Source organism: Pistacia vera, unplaced genomic scaffold, assembly GCF_008641045.1.
Source record: "Pistacia vera cultivar Batoury unplaced genomic scaffold, PisVer_v2 Contig372, whole genome shotgun sequence".
NCBI lineage: Eukaryota > Viridiplantae > Streptophyta > Magnoliopsida > Sapindales > Anacardiaceae > Pistacia > Pistacia vera.
Window position 1 is genome coordinate 131,478 of NW_022196193.1, and position 20,868 is coordinate 152,345.

Genomic DNA, 20,868 nt, shown 5'->3' on the forward strand with positions numbered 1-20,868 from the left:
GAGATCTATCTGTTTTTAGTGTTCAATTTTGTTTAGAATATTGGATGTTCTTCTATGCATATTGTCATGATTGTTGCGTTTATTACGAGGCCTACTATACTAGTTTATTATTGTTGCAATCACTGCTAAGTTAGATATCAATCGTAATTGTTTGATCCCTTTAACTTGTGAAGGATTAGGGTTTAAGAATTTGTTGTGTCAGGAATTATTAAGTCTTAAGAAGAACATTAACTAAATAAATACAAACCGCTTGAGTTTGTTGTTGTTTAGCTTCATCAATACTCTCTAGTTCTTAAGGCTGCCACTAGATTAAATCTTTAGCGCTTGTCTAGGGTTGTTTAGTAGTAAGATTAATTTGATCGCTTGTTTCCTAATTAATTACAACTAAGGAGAGATGGAAAATAGTGCCAACGGTGAATACTTAAAGTATGAATTGATTTATTTTTGCATCGATGATCAGTTGTAAGATTCCGATGATAGATTTTGACTTAGACCAAGGTTTGTTATTTTGATTTATTGATTAATTTGAATTGTTGTTTTCCTGAAATTGTTTCTGTTTAACTCAAAACCCCCCGGCCTTGTTCACGTGACATTAAATTCAGCTAGACACTCTCCGTTGGAATGATCCTGACTCACATTACTACATGTGGTTTTAGGTTTTAATTATGGGTGCCTACGACAGCACGCCAGCACTATCCTCCTTTTTTTTAAAAAAAATTCATAATTAATCGACGGTCATGATGGTGTCACGTCTGTCGGTGCATAAATTCGGTATCTATTTTTTCAGTAACTATGTCATTTTTCTATAAGATTTGACAACAATGAAGGACTTATAACGTTTAATAATAAACTTGTAACATTATGATATTATAGATTTAATATAAATATCGGAACATTAAAATGGTTATTCGCAATATGTTATTAATTGTACATCATTTATTATGATTCATATTAAAAAATCTAGCTTTATTTTAATCAAGTTTATGAGGCAGAATCAAGAAATTTATTCTAAGAGGTCAAAGAAACAATTAGTAAGTTACATTTATAGGGTCAAACTGTTATGTTCAAAAACTGAGGGAGCCAAAGGAATTTTAATTTAGAGGCAATAATATAATTTTAATAAAAATTTGTGTCGGGGGGGGTTGTTGGGGGGCGTGGGCGGCGTGGGGTTGGGGGGTGGTTGTTGTGGCCATAGCTCCAGACAACCTTCGTAATACCATTTATAACTTCGTTCCATGTTACAAGATCATCCAAAAATATAAAAAAGGTTTTATGTAAGTTTCCCGGGAAAAAAATTAATTACCCACCTTATAGTTTTAAATGTATCCGTCAATAAAAATTATTTCATTCTAAAATCAAGTTACTCACGAACTTTTAAAATGATATTCAGTCGTTTCTTAAAATCTTAATTTTGTAGGACTCGAAATAACAATAGACACAGAAATATAGTGAAAGACTATTTACCCCAAAATTAGTTAAAAAAAAAAGTATTTATTTTCTTTTTCTTCATCTCTTATTCTCTTTCTCCCCCTTCCAAAAACCATCATCAACCACCACTAATCTATCATCGACCACCTAACAACACACTAAAATCCATCACAAAGTCTATCTTTAACAACCATAGAGTATATTGACAATCAAGGGAGGAGCTAGTGGTGGCCACTCGAGCTACTTGTGGCGGTTGCCTGAGGAACTTATGGTTGGTACGTGAGGAGATTGTAGCTGTTGCACGAGTTGCTTGCTAGCCATATCGCAAATGGTAAGCAATTGACATGGGGAGAAACAGGAGAATGAGAAAATAGAAAGAATAAGGGGAAAAAGGAAAAAAAAAAAAAAAAAAAAAAAAGATAGAAGAAGGGAAGGAAAAAAATTAAGGTTAGATGATACACAAAAATTAAGAAAATCAATTTACCATTCTTTATTACCATTGTTTGTTTTAAAGGACAGGGGTTGGGTTATTACCCGACGAGGATCATCTTCGAACATTTTACAAACTCAATGGACCAAGTAAATCACAAATGTGATAGGTGATCATTTTGTGGTACTCGAATATAAGATCTTTGAATAACCTATCCAGATGACTAAAATCTTTCGGCCCAATCACAAGACTAGTGGTTACCCAGATAATTTTTTTTCTGTTATCCTACCTGCAGTAGGATCAAACCAGGATAACCAACTAAATAAAGTGACTAATAAATCAACCGACTGAACCCCTGAGGACAATTTACCATTCTTTAATTAACAAGGTTAGTCGTTAAAGCTTTGAAAGTGATTGATTATTTCTTGGAAACAAAGGATAACCTGGTATAAAATGTCTTACTAACACTTCCTGATACTTGAGGGACGAAAGTAGACGAAGCAACACTTCAATCCACAGGTTCTGGAAAACTTTTCTCACCCAAAATTTTTAAGATAATGACACTTTCACCCAAACCAGAAGGGCGAAATCACAATAAATCAAAACAATAATAAAAAAGTGTATGATTCTATATAGTTATGAATACACCAATTCTAATCTCTTTACTTTTTGATTCTCCGCGTGCACTCCTCAAACTTTGTAGTTTGTATCGCGTTTGTTTTTTATTTCCATTTCCATTTTCTTTTTCTTCTTCTTTAATCATTTCTCTCTCCAAATCTCACGCAAACACGCACACACTCTCTCTCAAACTCTTCAAATTCTTTTCCTCTTCAATCACAATCGTCACCACCCACCAACACCACCGCCTCCACCACCGTCACCTCCACCACCTGTCACTTCCTTCCCAAAATCACCCATCTCCATCTTCCCACCAAATCAATCAACCATTCACGCACTCATTCTTTCTCCATTCCCATCTCAAATCTTGATCCCATCTTTCTCCATAATACACACAAATCAATCAACCATTCACGCACTCATTCTTTCTCCATTCCCATCTCAAATCTTGATCCCATCTTTCTCCATAATACACACACACAAAAAAAAAAAAAAATCCTCCCCTTCAAAGATCAAAACTTTACTAACCTTATTGTTGTACCAATCTTTTTCCTTTTTATACAAATGGAGAGTTTGCATTTTTATTGCTCCATTTTTTTGTTTCTTTCAAATTTATACAACAGAGGTTTTGCTAGTTTTCTTTGAAAAACCAATTTTTTTTTTTTTTCTAATTGTGAAAAGTCTCAAATTTTAACTTTTATACAAAAAGGTTTTGCTAGTTTTCTTTGAAAAACCATTAATTTTTTTTTTTTTTTTTTGTCTAATTATGAAAAATATTATGGGGAGGGGGAGAGGGGAGAGAGAGGAGGGAGAGAAGTACATGGGGTTACTAAAACTAGTTCAAATATTATCATTTTTAGTTGTTTTTGTAGCAGGAATTATCATAGGATTAGCAACAAGTTCACACATGAACCAGTTTTTCACATCACAATCTTTGTTGTTTTCAACGAATCGATTCTCAGCAATTTCTCAGTCAAGTATGGAACAAAATTGCACAGTGGTTCAAACTTGTGAGGACGTTGATTACTTGAGGTTTGAGAAGTTTATTCATCCAGAAAAATTGAGCCACAAATTGTCAGATGAGCAGCTCTTGTGGAGGGCTTCAATGGTGCCTTATAGGGAAGATGAGTACCCTTTTGAAAGAACTGTTAAAGTGGCCTTTATGTTCTTGACAAGAGGGCCATTGCCCATGTTGCCTCTGTGGGAGAAGTTTTTTAAAGGGCATGAGAAATATTTTTCTATTTATGTTCATGCTCTTCCTGGCTACAAGCTTGATGTTTCTCAAGATTCTCCCTTTTATGGAAGGCAAATCCCAAGTCAGGTAATTTTTTATTTTATTTTTTTAGAATTTTGGATTTTTGTGTTTTTCATATTTTGTTATTATTGTTGTTGTTGTGATGTTGATGGTTTGAGTTTGGATTTTGTTCTATGTATAGTAAATATGGTAAAATTTATTGAACTTTAGGATAGTTCTTATGGTTTTAGGCAAATCCCATGGCCGGTGTGTTTTTTTATTTTTATTTTTTTAATTTATTGTTTTATTTTGGATTCTTGTGCTTTTCGTATTGTTGTTGTTGTTATGTATCTCTTTGGAGTTTGGTATGTGTGTAAATAATATGGTAAATTTAGTTGGCTTCTTTTCGAGTGAGGTAGATGGATTCTTGTGTGATTGGTTGGAAATAAGGTAGAAATCTCTCTTACACTTCTCGCTTAAGAGAAGTTTTTGATATATTTTATGAAACTTTAGTAGAGGTATCTTATGATTATAGGGGAGTTTTCATTATGATTAACATGATTTCAGAGGATTTGAAACCATCTAGATCTGCTTGTGTCTTAGTGAAATCCGTGGGATGTTGGTGATAATTTAATAATGAAGAAATTACATATGTTAGGTTTTTAACAATCTTATTGTATTAAGCTAAGATGAATCTACAACATTTTGATAATATTAAGGGATAAAATGGCTTTTAGAAGAAGGGATTAAGTTAAGAGAGATGTGACGAGTGAAACTACGTTGCATACCTTACTGTTTAAGTTGAGATATTTCTGCTAAATTTGGCTGGTTTTCAGCTAATCCACTATCATTCAAGATAATTTGGAGAGTAATAGAAATGAACTAAGAATGAGAAGACTTAGTTTGGCCCAATTTGAATGGTATGCATCATGTCTTTAGCACGTTTTGGATGCCAAAAGAAGCTATTTTATGAAGGGTCATTCAAATATGAGAAAATTGTATTTTTAACTCCTTGAACATCATTAAAATATCACATCAAGAGAGTGTTTTTCGTAAATATCTTCTATAGAGTAGTAATATGCTATGGAATGCTGCATCTTGAATATTTCATGGTTTAGGAAGCCAAAAGATTGGAAATAGCCATCTGCTTGTCGTAGTCTCTAGTTAGAAAATACAAACCGGATGTTGTGAGAGAAAGGGTGTCACTAAGAGGATGGTTAACAACTCGAGATTCTTCAACAGGGGATCTGTTGAGAATATATAGTTTATGGGTTATGGCCAGCTTTTTGGTTGAATCATCTTCATCATTAAGTCCTCTGTTTTAATTAATGTATTCCATAAAGCACAGTCGTACTAAAAGTTGTGATCTCTGGCCAAATTAAAAAGGAAAAAGAAACTGTAATGGTTCCTACTGCTATGCATTTTAGTGTTTGTGCTTTTTGCTAACTTCAAATGTAAGAAGTATGTGTGGAATAATTGACAATTATTGCCATATATCAATTGAATTTGAACCTATGATCTTAATATTACTTGAAATTATTGTGTTGATCAAGAGCAATTAGGTTGGACCAATCAAGTGATTGTTAACCGATGGTCATGTTGTATGTGACCGATAATGATTGCATTACTGATTTTTTATCTGTACATCCAACAAAGTTCGCAAGTTAGAAATTCTTGAGTTATTCATGCTTTGCCTTCTGCTTCATGTGAAACGTGTTATGCCTCTAAAATCTTGTTGGGCCTCAAGAATAACAGATGTTTTTATTCTCTCCATTTAAGCACTAACATTTCTTTTCGTACATAAACACAAAAAATGCATTTAACGTCTGGAACAAATGAATGATGGTTAAGTTGAAGTATTTTCATGTTGTTTATGATATTTTACCTCTATTTATATCCCTAATGAACTGTTCTTTGTATTTATCTTCAGAATGTTGACTGGGGAACAGTGGAAATGGTTGATGCTGAGAAGCGCCTTCTAGCCAATGCCCTACTAGAATTTTCGAATGAGCGGTTTGTTCTTTTATCTGAGAGCTGCATTCCAATCTATAACTTCCAGACTGTCTACAAATATCTCACCGGTTCTGCCTATAGCTTTGTTGAATCATATGATAATCCCTCCCGTTATGGGCGTGGCCGCTACAGTCGCAGGATGCGTCCCGATATTAAGATCTATCAGTGGCGGAAAGGATCTCAATGGTTCGAAATGCATCGAAAGGTGGCTATTTATGTAGTCTCAGACGTTAAGTATCTTTCTGTTTTCAGGAAATACTGTAAGCCTGCTTGCTATCCTGATGAGCATTACATCCCAACTTACCTGAACATATTCCACGGATCACTAAGTGCAAACCGGAGTGTAACATGGGTTGATTGGTCACTCGGGGGCCCACATCCGGCAACATATAGGGCAGAAAATATAACGGAAGGTTTTATAAAATCCATAAGGGACAATAATTGTTCATATAATGAGGAGCAAACAACCAAGTGCTATCTCTTTGCTAGGAAGTTTGCTCCTAGTGCACTGAAACCCTTGCTTAATCTCAGCTCCATAGTGATGGAATTTTGAAAATCCTGCCCGGAGATTTTCTGGTTTTGCTATTAATTATCATTTAAGCATCTAAATTTAGAGAGCTTTTATCATAGCTCATAAATTTTGTTAGGTTGAATTGATCTCTGTTATTTTTATTTTTTTTTCAAAGTGTACAGGTTTTTGTAGAGAGAGTTGGTTAAGGATTGACCATCTAGACAGTTTGCTCTGTATTGGCAAATTTTGAGAGAAATTTTTGTGAAGAAGATAGACATGAATATAGAAATTTAACTTCATTTATTGTTCCTCAACTGTAATGTCTCATTGTCTTGTTGTAGAACATGTCTTTTTTCAAACAAGAAGATTGATCTTTTGAATGGCTCTTCAAATCATATCATTGCTTTTGTTTCTTTAGTGCTGGAAAATGGTCTGTTCACACAAAGTTTGGAATTTGAATGTTGTTACAAAATTGATACCAGAATTGTGTAACATGACCTCAATACTCCCAGTTTTAGGTTTCATTGCTGAGTTACTTTGGAATAAAGCAAATTTAAAAGTCAAAACAATTTCTTTTATCAACTACTAAATTACGTTTCAAAATTTACTTTTGAAATATATATGATTAGTAAAAATAGTAACATAACACCACTTCTTAGCTTTAATAGAAATATTATAACATAGTTAGAACCATACACAAGGTCACTTAGCTTTAATGGAAATGTTATACTATCATTATCAAACCTTTGACAACCGTTGAATTAACTATCATAAAAACAAATCATAGTATCGATCCAAAGATTGTCAAGCAGTAATATAACTAAACTGGTACACCCTAACTTCTAAGACTGTTCAAAAAAATCTGATATCCGATCTGGATCCGCTTCCCTCCGATCCGAAAAAACCGGATATCTGAAATTTAGATCTGATACGGATCATAATTTTAGAAAATCCGAATATCCAAACCGGATACCAGATCGGGGTTGCTAAAAAAGCGGATATCTGTATCCGATCCGAATTTTACTAAAACTATGCCGTTTTGATTTTTATGCACACCCATTTCAAATAACACTACAATTTTAATTTAACTCAAACTGAACCTAAATCTAACTCTAACTCTAACTCTCTTGACAGTCACAAACTCACCATCGCCATCTTCATTCTTCAGTGTTCACTTACAGTCACCAACTCACGCCATCTCTCTCACTCACTCCTTCCACCATCAAAGCCAAGATCGTCATCAACATTGAAATCAGGGAGCCCCAAATCGTCAGTTCCTTTCCTAAATCCCTAATTGAAGCCCCAAATCGATCGTAAGTATAAACAATAATATTCATATTCATCTCCATATCTCATCTCTTCTTTTACCTTCCATCTCTCTTTACAGCCCATAACTATTTACTTTTCATTTTTACTTTTAATTATTAACACAAACCTCGTTTCTCTTGCTTTTTGTTTAATTATTTTTATTCTATACAAGTTTAATGGATATAATTTTCCTGTTAGATTTGTGATGTAGTTATATTTTCCATACAATAAGATCCGATTCCTTTTTGTTCATTAGAAAATTTCAAGTTGTTTGCTGTTATATTATTGTTAATTAGCTATAAAAAGATTATTTCAAGGAAATTATTTTTAGTGATTGGTTTCTTTTTTCTGGTAAATACCAAGAAATGGGTTTTTAAATTTCTTTAGATTTGCTTAATTTTCTTTTTCCCTTTCGAAATTGTAGTGTTTTCTATTATAAAGTCAAAATTTTATCGTTTTCAAAAGGTATGATACAGAAATTTAAAAAGGAAGCAATTGTTCAAAGAGATCAACCTCAAAATCAAAAGTCTCTGCTGTAGAATTGAAGAACGAATTATTCAAAAAATTTGAACTTTCTTAAACAAGAAAGGTTCTTATAATTATACCTATAAGAAAAAGGTTCTTATAATTATACCTAACATGATTAATAACAACTCCCAACTCTCTTCTAATCACACAATTACTTTGTAGTTTGTGGAATGAAGAAGAAATTAAATTAATAGTAAACTACTATTGTGCTTGCACAAGCCTCCCTACTTATCTTCATTTATTTATATTACTAAAATATTGAATTTTTATTGTTTAATTAGTTCAAACAAGAATAAGATTTTTTCCCCAAATACAATTTAATTATATATGTTGGATAATGAATGTTGCTATGTTAATGTTATTGATGTTTGGTTTGCCACCATTTTATTTGATGTTGTATGGGGTAATGAGTTGATTGTATAAGATAGACTATTGTTTTGCATTTTGTATTTTGTATCTAGATAATTACAGCTATTATTCTAGATCATAAACTTTAGGATCTAAGACTTGTATATTGGCTATTTATATCTACTGATTGTGAAAATAATATTGTAGCTTTTTCCTTAACATCTCTTGTTTTCTACTATTCCTTTGTTTTCTACTAATTATTCAAGGCATAAATTCTAGACTTAAAATTTGTATTTTGTAAATTGCAGATTGGAAGCAAAAAGGCAAGCTTTAACTTGAGAATGAAGAACCCTGCTCGCAATTCAGTTCAAGAAGGAAATAGAGTGAAGTCGGTGTGATGAAATTAGCATGAAGATAAAAAAATGTATTAGTATTAAATTGGCTGCTTTGTTTGTCTTTTTATTAAATTTGTAATTATAATTTGGGTGATAGATTATGTGTTAAGTTGACATTAAATAACTTGTGGATTAATTTGTTAATAATCATGCATTGTAATTTTAATTTTATTAGAAGAATTATTTGATTTTAAATTTTCATAAGAATTTTCTAAAATTCGGATGGATTTCGGATGTCCAGTTATCCAATCCGGAAAATCGGATATTCGGAAAACTGGATATACACATATTTTGGATCGGATTCGGATCAGGACCGGATCGGATCAAAAATAGGGCCATTAAGATCGGATATCCGGATTTGAACTGCCTAGTAACTTCTGCCAGCTTTGCCATAAAAATTCCACACTTCACAAAACGGATGTACCGTATTGAAATATTGCAGTAACTGGTGGTAACCAGAAGCACTTAAATTACAAAATTATATACATTGGAAGGCAAATCAGATTCAACTGTGCTTGGTACTCAAAAAGCATTTCTAGAAACGGTGTACAATAATTAGCAGCAAAATGCCACGAGAGTAATATAACCAGATGAGAATAAAATGCTCGTGTATTACACCCTCAAGAAAATCACTCTTTATGAAAAACTATTAATCAATTAAGACATCTTTAATTATATGTGAGGTCCAAAATTTATGAAAAACAATCCCATCACGTTACATAGATGTGCAATGAGGGTCACAACCAGATCTTTGCCCCACAAAAACTTTCCCAGCAAAAACTGCCTCATTATTATAATAATGCAAATTTGCCACCTTAAACTTGTGGAAATAACTGATACTCAACAGGTAACAATAATGTAGCACTTTTCTTGCTTCCGCAACTTAAATCATAAATTAGAGACCAGGTCGTTCGATTTATAACCATTTGTATTAAAAATAAGCTGCTACCTGTTGGCTGCTATCCTTTGGTGGCTCTCCTGTCGTTCATGTGGTCCTGATGGATTTTGTTCTGCTTCTTGAGGGGATCCAAAAGGTGGTTGCTCCGTCACGTGAGACCATGATGGCTTCTGCCTTGATATTTGTGGTTTCCAGGATTGCTGCTGACTGTCCATTTGTGAGGGTCCTGATGTATTTTGTTGTGCTTCTTGAGGGGGTCCAAATGGCGGCCGCTGTGTCACTTGAGACCATGATGATTGCTGCCCTGATATTTGAGGCTGCCAGGATTGCTGCTGACCTGCCATCTGCGAGGGTCCTGATGGATTTCGTTCTGCTTCTTGAGGGGATCCAAATGGTGGCTGCTGTGTCACCTGAGACCATGGTGGCCGCTGCCCTGATATTTGAGGCTGCCATGATTGCTGCTGACCTGCTATTTGCGAGGGTCCTGGTGGTGGTTGTCCTGTCATTTGAGGTGTTACGTTTTGCTGCTGCCATGTCGTTTGATGGAATCCAAAAGGTTCTCGCCCTGCCATTTGATTGGATCCTGAAGGCTGCTGTCCCCACATTTTATTGGCTGCTCCAGGCTGCTGTCCACTTATCTGATTGGGTCCTACAGGTTGTTGCCCCATCCTTTGATGGGCAACAAATGGCTGCTGTCCTGCCATTTGATTTGGTCCAAAAGATTGCTGCCCCGCCATATGATTTGATCCAAAGTGCTGCTGTCCTGCCATTCTATTGGATCCTCCTATAGGCTGCTGTCCTGACATTTGATTGGGTCCTAAAGGCTGATGTCCAGGCACTCGTGGTGGTCCAGTCATTAGAGGTGGTGGACGAGGAGCAGCATATCCCCATCTATCCATATTTAGAATTCTCTCAATCTCCTCACCTCGTCCAGAATTCTCAAAAGTCTCACGTACAAAATCCCGCAGTGCAGGGGTAACACCAACACCGTGCCTTATCATTTGATCAACTATATCCCTACTCAAGTCAATTAAGCCTTCATTGCATAGACCTCGGACCACAACATCATATATCAAGAAGTCCGGTTTAGGATCTTTCTCTCCCATTTTCGTCAAGATTGGGGCACACTCTGCAGCCTTACCTTTGTCAACGAACTCACTAAACACACTCGTCCCAAAACTCACAACCACCCTCAAACCACTCTCCACCATCCGGTTAAACATCTGCAAAGCATCATCAATTCTCTCAACCTTCAAGTACACATCAATCAACGTCCTAAATGACGTGACATCTGGTGTCAAAGTCTTTGAGCACAGTTCAGCAAACAGTTTCTCCGCCTCCTCTAACATCCCATTCTCACAAAACCTTGCAATAATATTATTATACCCTGCAACATCCATACCGAAAGGCTTGGATTTTGGATGTGTCCCTGCCTTCTTAAAAGTATCAATTGCCTCCGAAAAATTCCCAAGCTTAAAACACTCATTCACCATAATATTAAATGTATCCGAATTTACTGCCTGGATATTAGGTGGCTGATGATTATCCAACATTTGCTCGAACAAAGCCTGCGCCTCCACTTTCTGTCCCCACTTCAGCAAAACCTCCAAAAGAGTATTACAAGTAGCAGGAGTCATCCTAAAATTCCTATCCAACAACGACTTATATGACTCCATCGCCTCCTTCTCTTTCCCTTGCTTAAACCACCACTCTATATAAGTGGCATTCACAACCCCGTCATAAACCAAACACCTTTCTCTCAACTCATCAAACAACTCATTTGCCTTCTCCAAATTGCCCAAATTCAAAAACCCAGATATCAAATTATTATAAACCAACGAATCTGCGCCTTGCCCTTTATTCAACATCTCCCTCAACAAATCCACCGCCTCCCTGATTCGCCCAGAATCAATCAAACCCTTTGTTAAATGCCTATAAGTCACAGCACTAGGACTAAACGGCGCTGTTTCAATAATCTTCCTATAAACTCTCAAACCCTCATCCACTCTACCCTCATCACAATGTGTATTAATCAAATTATTATAAGACACAACATTAGGCACAATATCAGACTGATCAAAGAAAAACGCAAACAATGCAACGGAGTCGCTATACCGTTTCGCCCTATACATCGCAGCAATGATCGCGTTGCACGTGAACACCGTGGGGCGCGTGCTCGAAAACACGGCCTGACGCGCCAGGTACGAAGCGGCATCAAGGTCGCCAGCCCGGATGAGAGATTGCACGCGATTGTGGAGGTTGAGGCGGGGGCCGACGAGAGCAGACGTGGAGTCTGGGAGACGCGGGGCGTTGGGATCGCGGACAGGTGGGTGCGTCGGGTTGGGACGGATAGCGTGGAGCGGAGGCTCGATGCGGAGTCGGCGTTTTCTGCGGCGGCGCTCGGCGGCGGCTTCTTCGGTGGAGGAGAAGGCGTAGGTGCGGGTGAGAGGAGGAGCAGAAATGGGACAAGNGCTGCTGTCCTGACATTTGATTGGGTCCTAAAGGCTGATGTCCAGGCACTCGTGGTGGTCCAGTCATTAGAGGTGGTGGACGAGGAGCAGCATATCCCCATCTATCCATATTTAGAATTCTCTCAATCTCCTCACCTCGTCCAGAATTCTCAAAAGTCTCACGTACAAAATCCCGCAGTGCAGGGGTAACACCAACACCGTGCCTTATCATTTGATCAACTATATCCCTACTCAAGTCAATTAAGCCTTCATTGCATAGACCTCGGACCACAACATCATATATCAAGAAGTCCGGTTTAGGATCTTTCTCTCCCATTTTCGTCAAGATTGGGGCACACTCTGCAGCCTTACCTTTGTCAACGAACTCACTAAACACACTCGTCCCAAAACTCACAACCACCCTCAAACCACTCTCCACCATCCGGTTAAACATCTGCAAAGCATCATCAATTCTCTCAACCTTCAAGTACACATCAATCAACGTCCTAAATGACGTGACATCTGGTGTCAAAGTCTTTGAGCACAGTTCAGCAAACAGTTTCTCCGCCTCCTCTAACATCCCATTCTCACAAAACCTTGCAATAATATTATTATACCCTGCAACATCCATACCGAAAGGCTTGGATTTTGGATGTGTCCCTGCCTTCTTAAAAGTATCAATTGCCTCCGAAAAATTCCCAAGCTTAAAACACTCATTCACCATAATATTAAATGTATCCGAATTTACTGCCTGGATATTAGGTGGCTGATGATTATCCAACATTTGCTCGAACAAAGCCTGCGCCTCCACTTTCTGTCCCCACTTCAGCAAAACCTCCAAAAGAGTATTACAAGTAGCAGGAGTCATCCTAAAATTCCTATCCAACAACGACTTATATGACTCCATCGCCTCCTTCTCTTTCCCTTGCTTAAACCACCACTCTATATAAGTGGCATTCACAACCCCGTCATAAACCAAACACCTTTCTCTCAACTCATCAAACAACTCATTTGCCTTCTCCAAATTGCCCAAATTCAAAAACCCAGATATCAAATTATTATAAACCAACGAATCTGCGCCTTGCCCTTTATTCAACATCTCCCTCAACAAATCCACCGCCTCCCTGATTCGCCCAGAATCAATCAAACCCTTTGTTAAATGCCTATAAGTCACAGCACTAGGACTAAACGGCGCTGTTTCAATAATCTTCCTATAAACTCTCAAACCCTCATCCACTCTACCCTCATCACAATGTGTATTAATCAAATTATTATAAGACACAACATTAGGCACAATATCAGACTGATCAAAGAAAAACGCAAACAATGCAACGGAGTCGCTATACCGTTTCGCCCTATACATCGCAGCAATGATCGCGTTGCACGTGAACACCGTGGGGCGCGTGCTCGAAAACACGGCCTGACGCGCCAGGTACGAAGCGGCATCAAGGTCGCCAGCCCGGATGAGAGATTGCACGCGATTGTGGAGGTTGAGGCGGGGGCCGACGAGAGCAGACGTGGAGTCTGGGAGACGCGGGGCGTTGGGATCGCGGACAGGTGGGTGCGTCGGGTTGGGACGGATAGCGTGGAGCGGAGGCTCGATGCGGAGTCGGCGTTTTCTGCGGCGGCGCTCGGCGGCGGCTTCTTCGGTGGAGGAGAAGGCGTAGGTGCGGGTGAGAGGAGGAGCAGAAATGGGACGAGGGTTAGGGTTAGGGTTGGAATTAATTTGTGGGGTCGTGGGGTCGTGGGTGAGGTTGTGGAAGAAGTGGTGGTGGTGGACAAAGACGGCGGGGGAGGAGGAGGAGGGGGAGGAGAGGCGGTGGAGGGAGCGGCGGAGGAGGCGGTGGAGGAGCATTTTGGGAAGATTGAAAAAGTCAGTGAGAAGTGGTTAAACCTGGTGAGAGAAGCGAGAGGAAGAATGCTTAAACCTCAAAGAGACGATGAAGTTTAAATAATTTTTTGGTTAGGTTTTGGAAATGTAAATGGGCCGAGGCCCAATACAAAGTAAATGGGCCAAGGCCCAATTAGATTTGAACTTGTTTTATTTTATATTACAAGGGAATTATTTATAGAAAAATGTTACATCTACATCTTCTTCTCAAAAACTTTTTCTCACAACTCTGATATGACAATTCATAATTGGTTAACTTGTAATGGAGCTTACTTGATAATTTATGGTTGACCAATTACGAACTGTCACGTCGAGATTGTAAAAAAAGGTTTGTGAAAAGAGATTGTGGTGTAAAATTACTCTTATTTATAAATCTTTGTCCACAATCATTTTGAACTTGATCTTATCACGAAGGAGAAATTGTAACAAGTTTCCTGAAGGAACCTGTTGAGGATCATTGTTTTAACTTGTCCAGCAAAACAACTCGTGAACTTGTCTTGAAAACGAGGTCTTACAAGCCTCGTGCTCCGGTATACTCCTAACTGTATGCATCGAAGCTGGTTGTACGCAAATAAATGACAAGAGTAATTATAACTCTTTTAAGGTAGCCAATTGTCTCATCATCTAATAAGTGACACGCATGAATTTCCTATTGGACATTATTTGTATCTATGTCCAAGAATAAAAAATCTTGTGTTGTTATCGATACTACTATATGATCCATCTTGCGACATTACAGGTTAGAAATTCCATGAAAAATTTATAAGCCAGAGCCAATATCACTTACAATAGTTCATGTTGAATCAAATATTCAATACCATTCATTTTACGGATTTGACAAAATTTTTAATAATTTTAACCGAATCAAGTAGATATTATTCATTTCAGATCTCGTACAATAGCATGTTTTACCTCTCATATTTACTCTAAATATAGAAATAATTTATTTATTTTTTAACATAAAATTCGTAGTAATGTTGCATAAATTTTTATCAGAAATATGAAGTTAGAGAAAAAAAAAATTCTTACTAAAAATGAAACACCAAAATTAGGATAAATTCCAATCCACCCGCCAAAAACTATATTTTTACAAAAAGTCTCAACTGCATAACATATAAACACTTATATCCACAAGGAATCAATGAACAAAAGGCCAAGTTTTCACATCTCCTCTTTCCTTGTTTGGAAAGGCGAAGATTTCCCTAATAATTTAAAAAAGAACGAAGCAATTACAATAGAGAAAAACATGAATTTGTTACCCCATACAGGCATAAGAGGTCACCAGCATTTGAGCCGTTTGAAGGCGTTTGGTGTCACCAAAAGAATTGTATGTGTATGCATGGTAGGTTATCTGTATGTTCTGTACGTCTTGAATGGCCTTGTGTGCGCTCGGATGAATGCGCGATAAATAGAATTAATGACTAGTTTGGTTTGCGAATTGTTGATATGGATCAACCCAACATTTTTCCTCCTCCACAGCGTCTCTCCATCTTTTTCTGAAGATCTGCATTTCAATGAAGGACTGTCTTCTCACCTGCAAATGCATTGTTACTCAGCAAATGCTATGGACAATGGTTCCGCTAAAAATAGATCAAAAGGTTCATTCTTTGCGCCTGCATGTGCACACTCTAGTATTACAGTACCGAAGTGGGCTTACCTCCGGTCTATTATCGAATCTGCGGGGCGATGATGGTGGCTGCAATTTCAAACAAGGTGAATACGAAGAAAAATGTGATGCAAGGCAACTTGAGGTTCAAAGTACACATACCAGTGCCTCCAAGTTCGATAACTTGTCCTGATTAGATAGAGCTTGTCCGACAGGGTTTAACTGCATGAAGCAGACAGCGCAAAGTGAGAAACAAACCAGCATGGATCTTAGAGGTCATTGCGAAGTCTAATTTTAAAGGTTTTATGTCAAAATGTTAAAAATGACAGCAGAAGAGAGATGACAGTTAAAACAGTAATACAGCCTCAAAATTATGCTATTGATATGAATTTGACTACTTGCCTCATGTTCTGTAGTGACACCAAGTGTCAGAAGGCCCATATGGACAATGTACTCAGAATCAACCACACCAACATTCTTGGTTCGATCACCCTGAAACGTATTCTTAAATCATTAGGATGGCAGCTATGGCTATAAAATACGAAATTTGAAAAGGTATATAAGAGTCGGAAAGCTACTTGTGCACAATAGCCGAGCTGCATATCCAGGCCCCATGCATGGATCAAGTCATTCTGTAAGGAAATTAAATAATTAGAGAACAATTTGCCAAAAGCAAATGAGTTATAGTTGAGTGAAAAAGTACCAGAAAAGTTTAACCGAGAACTCATAACCGAGGAAAGTAAATAACCAGATAAAAAGAAATTTTTGCCATCTTAAGTTCGAAATGATCTAACACTACATTGACTAGCCTTTATATTGAAGCTTATACCTGGATCATATACCATGAACATCTCCATGCGGCTCTCGAAAACACGGGTGCCATCATTTCTACCCATCTGCATAACATATTTTATTCACTGCATTAGAACCAGCATTATTTCTCTGCTCTAGTATGGATCATTTTCAGAAAGCAAAAACAACAATTAATGAAAAAAACAAAAAAAGTGAACATGGAGTTGGTGACACGTTACCCAATGCATGGAGGAGCAGTACTGTGGGCATCACACCGTCCACCGCCTTTAAACTTATACATCCTCCTGTTAAGAAGTTTGAGAAAGAATGATGGACTCATCAGATGCCTTACGAGCATAAATTGAAAAATTAATACTTTGATCAATAAAGTCTCCAAGATTTCATAATAAGAATAACTGAAGTGCTGGAACAGGGACACTGATTTACGACATTGACTAAATAGTATTGTGCAAGCAAATTAACTAACTTGACACAAACCTGTGAGCTTTTGAATTTCTTCTACGTGCAGTGATTGGATGATGTACCTCTGACTTAACAGGATCGAGGGCTGGCTGAGATATTTCGAGTCCCTCTTCTTTAACAATGGATAAATATCTACAAAGGGTTCAGTAACAATGTATAATCACAAAAATAGGTTCAAAATGGCCAAATAGGCTCCCAATTCATTAAAATAGCAAAATGGTAACATAAAAGTTATTTAAAAAAGGGAACCATATAGAGGGAAAAACAAGTTCAGCAATGAAGGAACCACAGGTTTCATAGTCTTTAGAGGTATTGTTGTTTACTCATGTATAAGTAATTAATCAAATGTACCAATTTATAATTTTGAAAAAGAAAAAAAGAACTAGAATTTGTATAAATAAAATTTAAATGGTAATTAAAAACGTTCATATGCTATATAGCCTATATTTTACGAAACTCACAGTTAATTATTTCTTGTGATCACTTCAAGAATGCCTAAGTCAATCCAAAAGGTTAGGTCAGATCCTGCTTACCGTCTTGGATTAAAATTCTCAATGCCAATGTCCTCATCCCAGAGGAATATATAATTGTACTCGGCAACAATATCTGGATGCAAGAAACGTTTTGCAAACCACCTATCAGGTCATAAAGCACCATCTAGTTCAGAAATTAAGTAAACATGCATAAGCATGACCACACAAAATCCAGGTGAATAAACTATTGTTACCATTTTGTTTGATTCACCGCAGATACATGTATGGCACGCTCGGCCCATGCTAAATCTTTCCACTCATCCACAACACCATCATAATGGAAAAGCATAACAACGAAATCTTTTGAAGGAAACTGCAACAAAGAAACAGGGTATTAAGAATAGACCTGATGAGATCATTCTGAAAGCAAAAAAGGTGCGAGAGTAGTCACCAAAACCTTTCGGATAATTTTGTCAACTACATATTTTTGCTTAATTCCAACCGCAATGGCCAACAAGTTCATGGAACACTTTGGATTGTTCTGGCACAAAATTTAGAAGACAAGAAAAGATGATCAATAATGCAGCCAGAAAGTGTATATGCGTCAACTACGCTATCTAGGTGTTACATACAAGTTAAATTGAGAACTTTTAAAAGCCAAAAATGGCTTCACATACAAGTTTCATAGTGGAGCTCCATAAAGGCCGCATCTCCAAGTTTGACGTTTTGGCAACGATTCCTTGAGGTAATGCCTCAGTTCCAGGAGACCTGCACTGATTCTGGGTAACAGAAATCCGAAGGAAGAAAGGACGAAAAAATCAGAAAATATTTCAGGTAACTTTATGCGCCACTAACAGAATGAAATCTTTTTTTACGTTCTAATGGACAAACCTTGCAAGCATTAGAGTTTGCTTTCCGCATACTATTAATCACTCCCCATCTCATTATCCTCTGCACATAAAATCGAAAACAAAACAAATGTAAGGAAATATCTCAAAGCTCAAGACCAATATTTGCTCCTCTAAAACAGGTTGGGCCGAGTCTAGTGTCTAAAACAATATCAGTCATATCCACACATTGTCTGGTCAAGTTTGCATTGGGCATATTTTTCAGAGCATTTTGAATAAATTTACGTTGATCTATAAAAATTTCACCACTTGTCAACGATAAAAACCAACTCTATGTCATTCCGTTCTACAACATACTCAACAACAAGAATTCATTTAAATAGAAATACTTACTTCCTTGTGATCCTTTGCAGCATTGCCAATGAAGTATGCGCCACAGATCAAAGAAACTGCAATAAAAAGAGTGAAGAGGCACGATCTACTTACAGGATCCGACAGTGCAGAAGCCTGACATTTGTAATTACATTTTAGTTGCATAGTGGTCTAATGATTCAATCGGATAGTGAAAAATACATCATAAACATAACAGTACTCTTTGTACATAGTTTATAAAAGCTTGTTCTATGAGCCTAATCAGGAAGCCGTCACACATCAATATGTCCATCAACACAACATTTATTCTAAATAAAAAAAAGCACTGATTATTCAAAAAAAAAAAAAAAGAAAAAAAGAAAAATTGAAGTTCTGCACAAGTAGTCCGGGCACCAAAAGCACAAGTCTATGGTCAATGGAAACAATCAAAAGTTTTATTCATGTTTAAAATGACTTAAGTGAAATTAAGCGACCATCTAGAAACTAGAAACAGATTTTGAAACAAACAAACTTAATATGCACATTTTCTTTTAACAAAGGCTTACAGTAAAGTCAATTTTGGATACGGTCAAAAGTTAAAAATCTGACGAAAATAAAAATGTTAATTTAAATACTTGTGCTAGTAAAACAAAAAGTGTTAAGAACGTAAAACAAGAATTAAACATTTAATATTTTGAAAATCTTTAGTTTTCCTTGTTTTCTCCGTGCAACCAAACAGGGGTTCCTGATAAAGATTCTTCAAAAGCAGAGAAATTTTATTAAAAACGTAAAAGGCAAAAAGCAAAAGAGAAGGAAGAAGAAAAACCTGAACTACCTCTATTTGGTTAGCAAACAATCAAAAGCACTTTTGAGTTCTCACCAAACAAACTGAAGGGAAAAGCACTTTCCTAAACTGTCCTAAACAACCAAAGAGAAAGAGAAAGCACTTCCCAGCTGAAAAGAAAATTCCCAGCAATTAAAACTGACAAACATAAGGAAACACTCTATTTTAAAAACAAACGAAATCACTTTCTAGTTCTCACCTAACAAACAGAACGGAAAAGCACTTCCCAGCTTAACCAAAAATGCAGCAACCCAGCATAGGCAATATGAATTTCCCAGCGATCCAACGAAGTAAAAAGGACTTTCCCAATTACCAAACAGAAGAAAAATACACTACCCAGCAACCAAACATGGGCAAAAAACATTTCCAGCAAAGCAATAGAAGTTAAAAGCACTTCCCATCTCGTCATTGACCAAACCAAAGAGAAAAAACAGGAATTCCCAGAGCAGGAAAATAACTTCCCACCAACCATAGGCAAAAAATCATTTCCCAGCAAGTCAACAGAAGTAAAAAGCACTTCCCAGAAACCAAACACAAGCCCAAAAAAAAAGCACTTCCCTGAGAAGGAAAATATTTTCCCACCAACCAAAACAGAGAAGCAAAAGCAAAAAAAATAACAAAAAATCCGAATTTCCCTTTTATATTGAATCAATATGCTTCACTAAAACTCCAAAAAAAAGAAAACAAAAACAAAAATTGAGAATTACGGAAGTGAGAATTGTTGCAGAAGATAAAAAAAAAGCACTTCCAGATAAGCAAACAGACTTCCCACCAACCAACATAGGCAAAAAATCATTCTCCCAGCAACTCAATAGAAGTAAACAGCCCTTCCCAGAAACAAACAGAAGCAAAAAAAAAAAAAAAAAAAAAAAAATGTTCTTCTCAGAGAAGCAAAAATATTTCCCACCAATATGAAAAATCCTCATTTCCCTTTTATTCTTAAACCTATATGTTCTACTAAAACTCATAAATAAATTTAGAGCTTACAGAAGCGACGATTTTCATTGTTGCAGAGGAACTCCAAAGCAAGAAGACCAACCAGAACTCCAATAACTTCAAGCCTCCAATAACAATCCCACCTAGTGCTTAAATAAAAGCACTTTCTTTTTTCAAGTTTATTTTCTTATAGTTTCTTTTCAACAAGAAAAAGTGTACAGGTAAAGAAAAGAACCAATTGGAGAAAGTTGAAAGGGGAAGAAAAGTTGGAATAATAGTAAAGAAAACCAAAAGCCAAAAGGCATCAAAACGGTGTCGTACCTTGAAGCCGTGAACAAAAGCATATTTTCTTTAGGCTTCTTCACCAACCAACCAAGCATATTTACTATTTAATATTTGATTTTTTTTAAGAGTAATACTACACATACAACATTTCTCATACAATATGATATGATAAAAAATGATTGATTGTTTTAAATTATT

At 36.7% G+C, this 20,868-nt stretch overlaps 4 protein-coding genes across 4 annotated transcripts; 1 reads left to right on the forward strand and 3 right to left on the reverse strand.

Moving 5' to 3' along the window:
* Positions 1-3,254: 3,254 nt before the first annotated feature.
* LOC116140393 (glycosyltransferase BC10) lies at positions 3,255-6,554 on the forward strand. The gene is made up of 2 exons (XM_031426034.1): positions 3,255-3,797; positions 5,641-6,554. The coding sequence occupies exons 1-2, from the start codon at positions 3,255-3,257 to the stop codon at positions 6,274-6,276; spliced, it is 1,179 nt and encodes a 392-aa protein (XP_031281894.1). The 3' UTR covers positions 6,277-6,554.
* Positions 6,555-9,273: 2,719 nt separating this feature from the next.
* Positions 9,274-12,176, reverse strand: LOC116140394 (pentatricopeptide repeat-containing protein At1g10270-like; the record flags this gene model as incomplete). The annotated part of the gene is made up of 1 exon (XM_031426035.1): positions 9,274-12,176. A coding segment is annotated over one exon (2,418 nt), but the record flags the coding sequence as incomplete, so codon positions are not given.
* Position 12,177: 1 nt separating this feature from the next.
* LOC116140396 (pentatricopeptide repeat-containing protein At1g10270-like) lies at positions 12,178-14,067 on the reverse strand (the record flags this gene model as incomplete). Its single annotated transcript, XM_031426036.1, has 1 exon — positions 12,178-14,067. A coding segment is annotated over exon 1 (1,839 nt), but the record flags the coding sequence as incomplete, so codon positions are not given.
* A 1,381-nt stretch (positions 14,068-15,448) lies between these two features.
* On the reverse strand, positions 15,449-20,627 carry LOC116140431. Its single transcript, XM_031426061.1, has 15 exons — positions 20,437-20,627; positions 18,648-18,761; positions 18,298-18,357; positions 18,084-18,185; positions 17,864-17,947; positions 17,661-17,779; positions 17,467-17,568; positions 16,949-17,065; positions 16,690-16,755; positions 16,488-16,554; positions 16,237-16,290; positions 16,061-16,150; positions 15,821-15,880; positions 15,710-15,748; positions 15,449-15,586 (listed from the first exon to the last, which is right to left on the reverse strand). Exons 1-15 carry the CDS (start codon positions 20,452-20,454, stop codon positions 15,467-15,469), a joined length of 1,212 nt encoding a protein of 403 aa, XP_031281921.1. The 5' UTR covers positions 20,455-20,627; the 3' UTR covers positions 15,449-15,466.
* Positions 20,628-20,868: the final 241 nt, after the last annotated feature.

Excerpts from the sequence above, each read along its gene's own strand:
- LOC116140393 (XM_031426034.1), top strand. The coding sequence starts at position 3,255 with ATGGGGAGGGGGAGAGGGGAGAGAGAGGAGGGAGAGAAGTACATGGGG. Across the intron at positions 3,798-5,640 it reads GAAGGCAAATCCCAAGTCAG|AATGTTGACTGGGGAACAGT; the intron begins GTAATTTTTTAT and ends ATTTATCTTCAG.
- LOC116140431 (XM_031426061.1), bottom strand. Across the intron at positions 16,555-16,689 it reads ACTGCTCCTCCATGCATTGG|ATGGGTAGAAATGATGGCAC; the intron begins GTAACGTGTCAC and ends TATGTTATGCAG. Across the intron at positions 16,151-16,236 it reads AGCTCGGCTATTGTGCACAA|GGTGATCGAACCAAGAATGT; the intron begins GTAGCTTTCCGA and ends AATACGTTTCAG.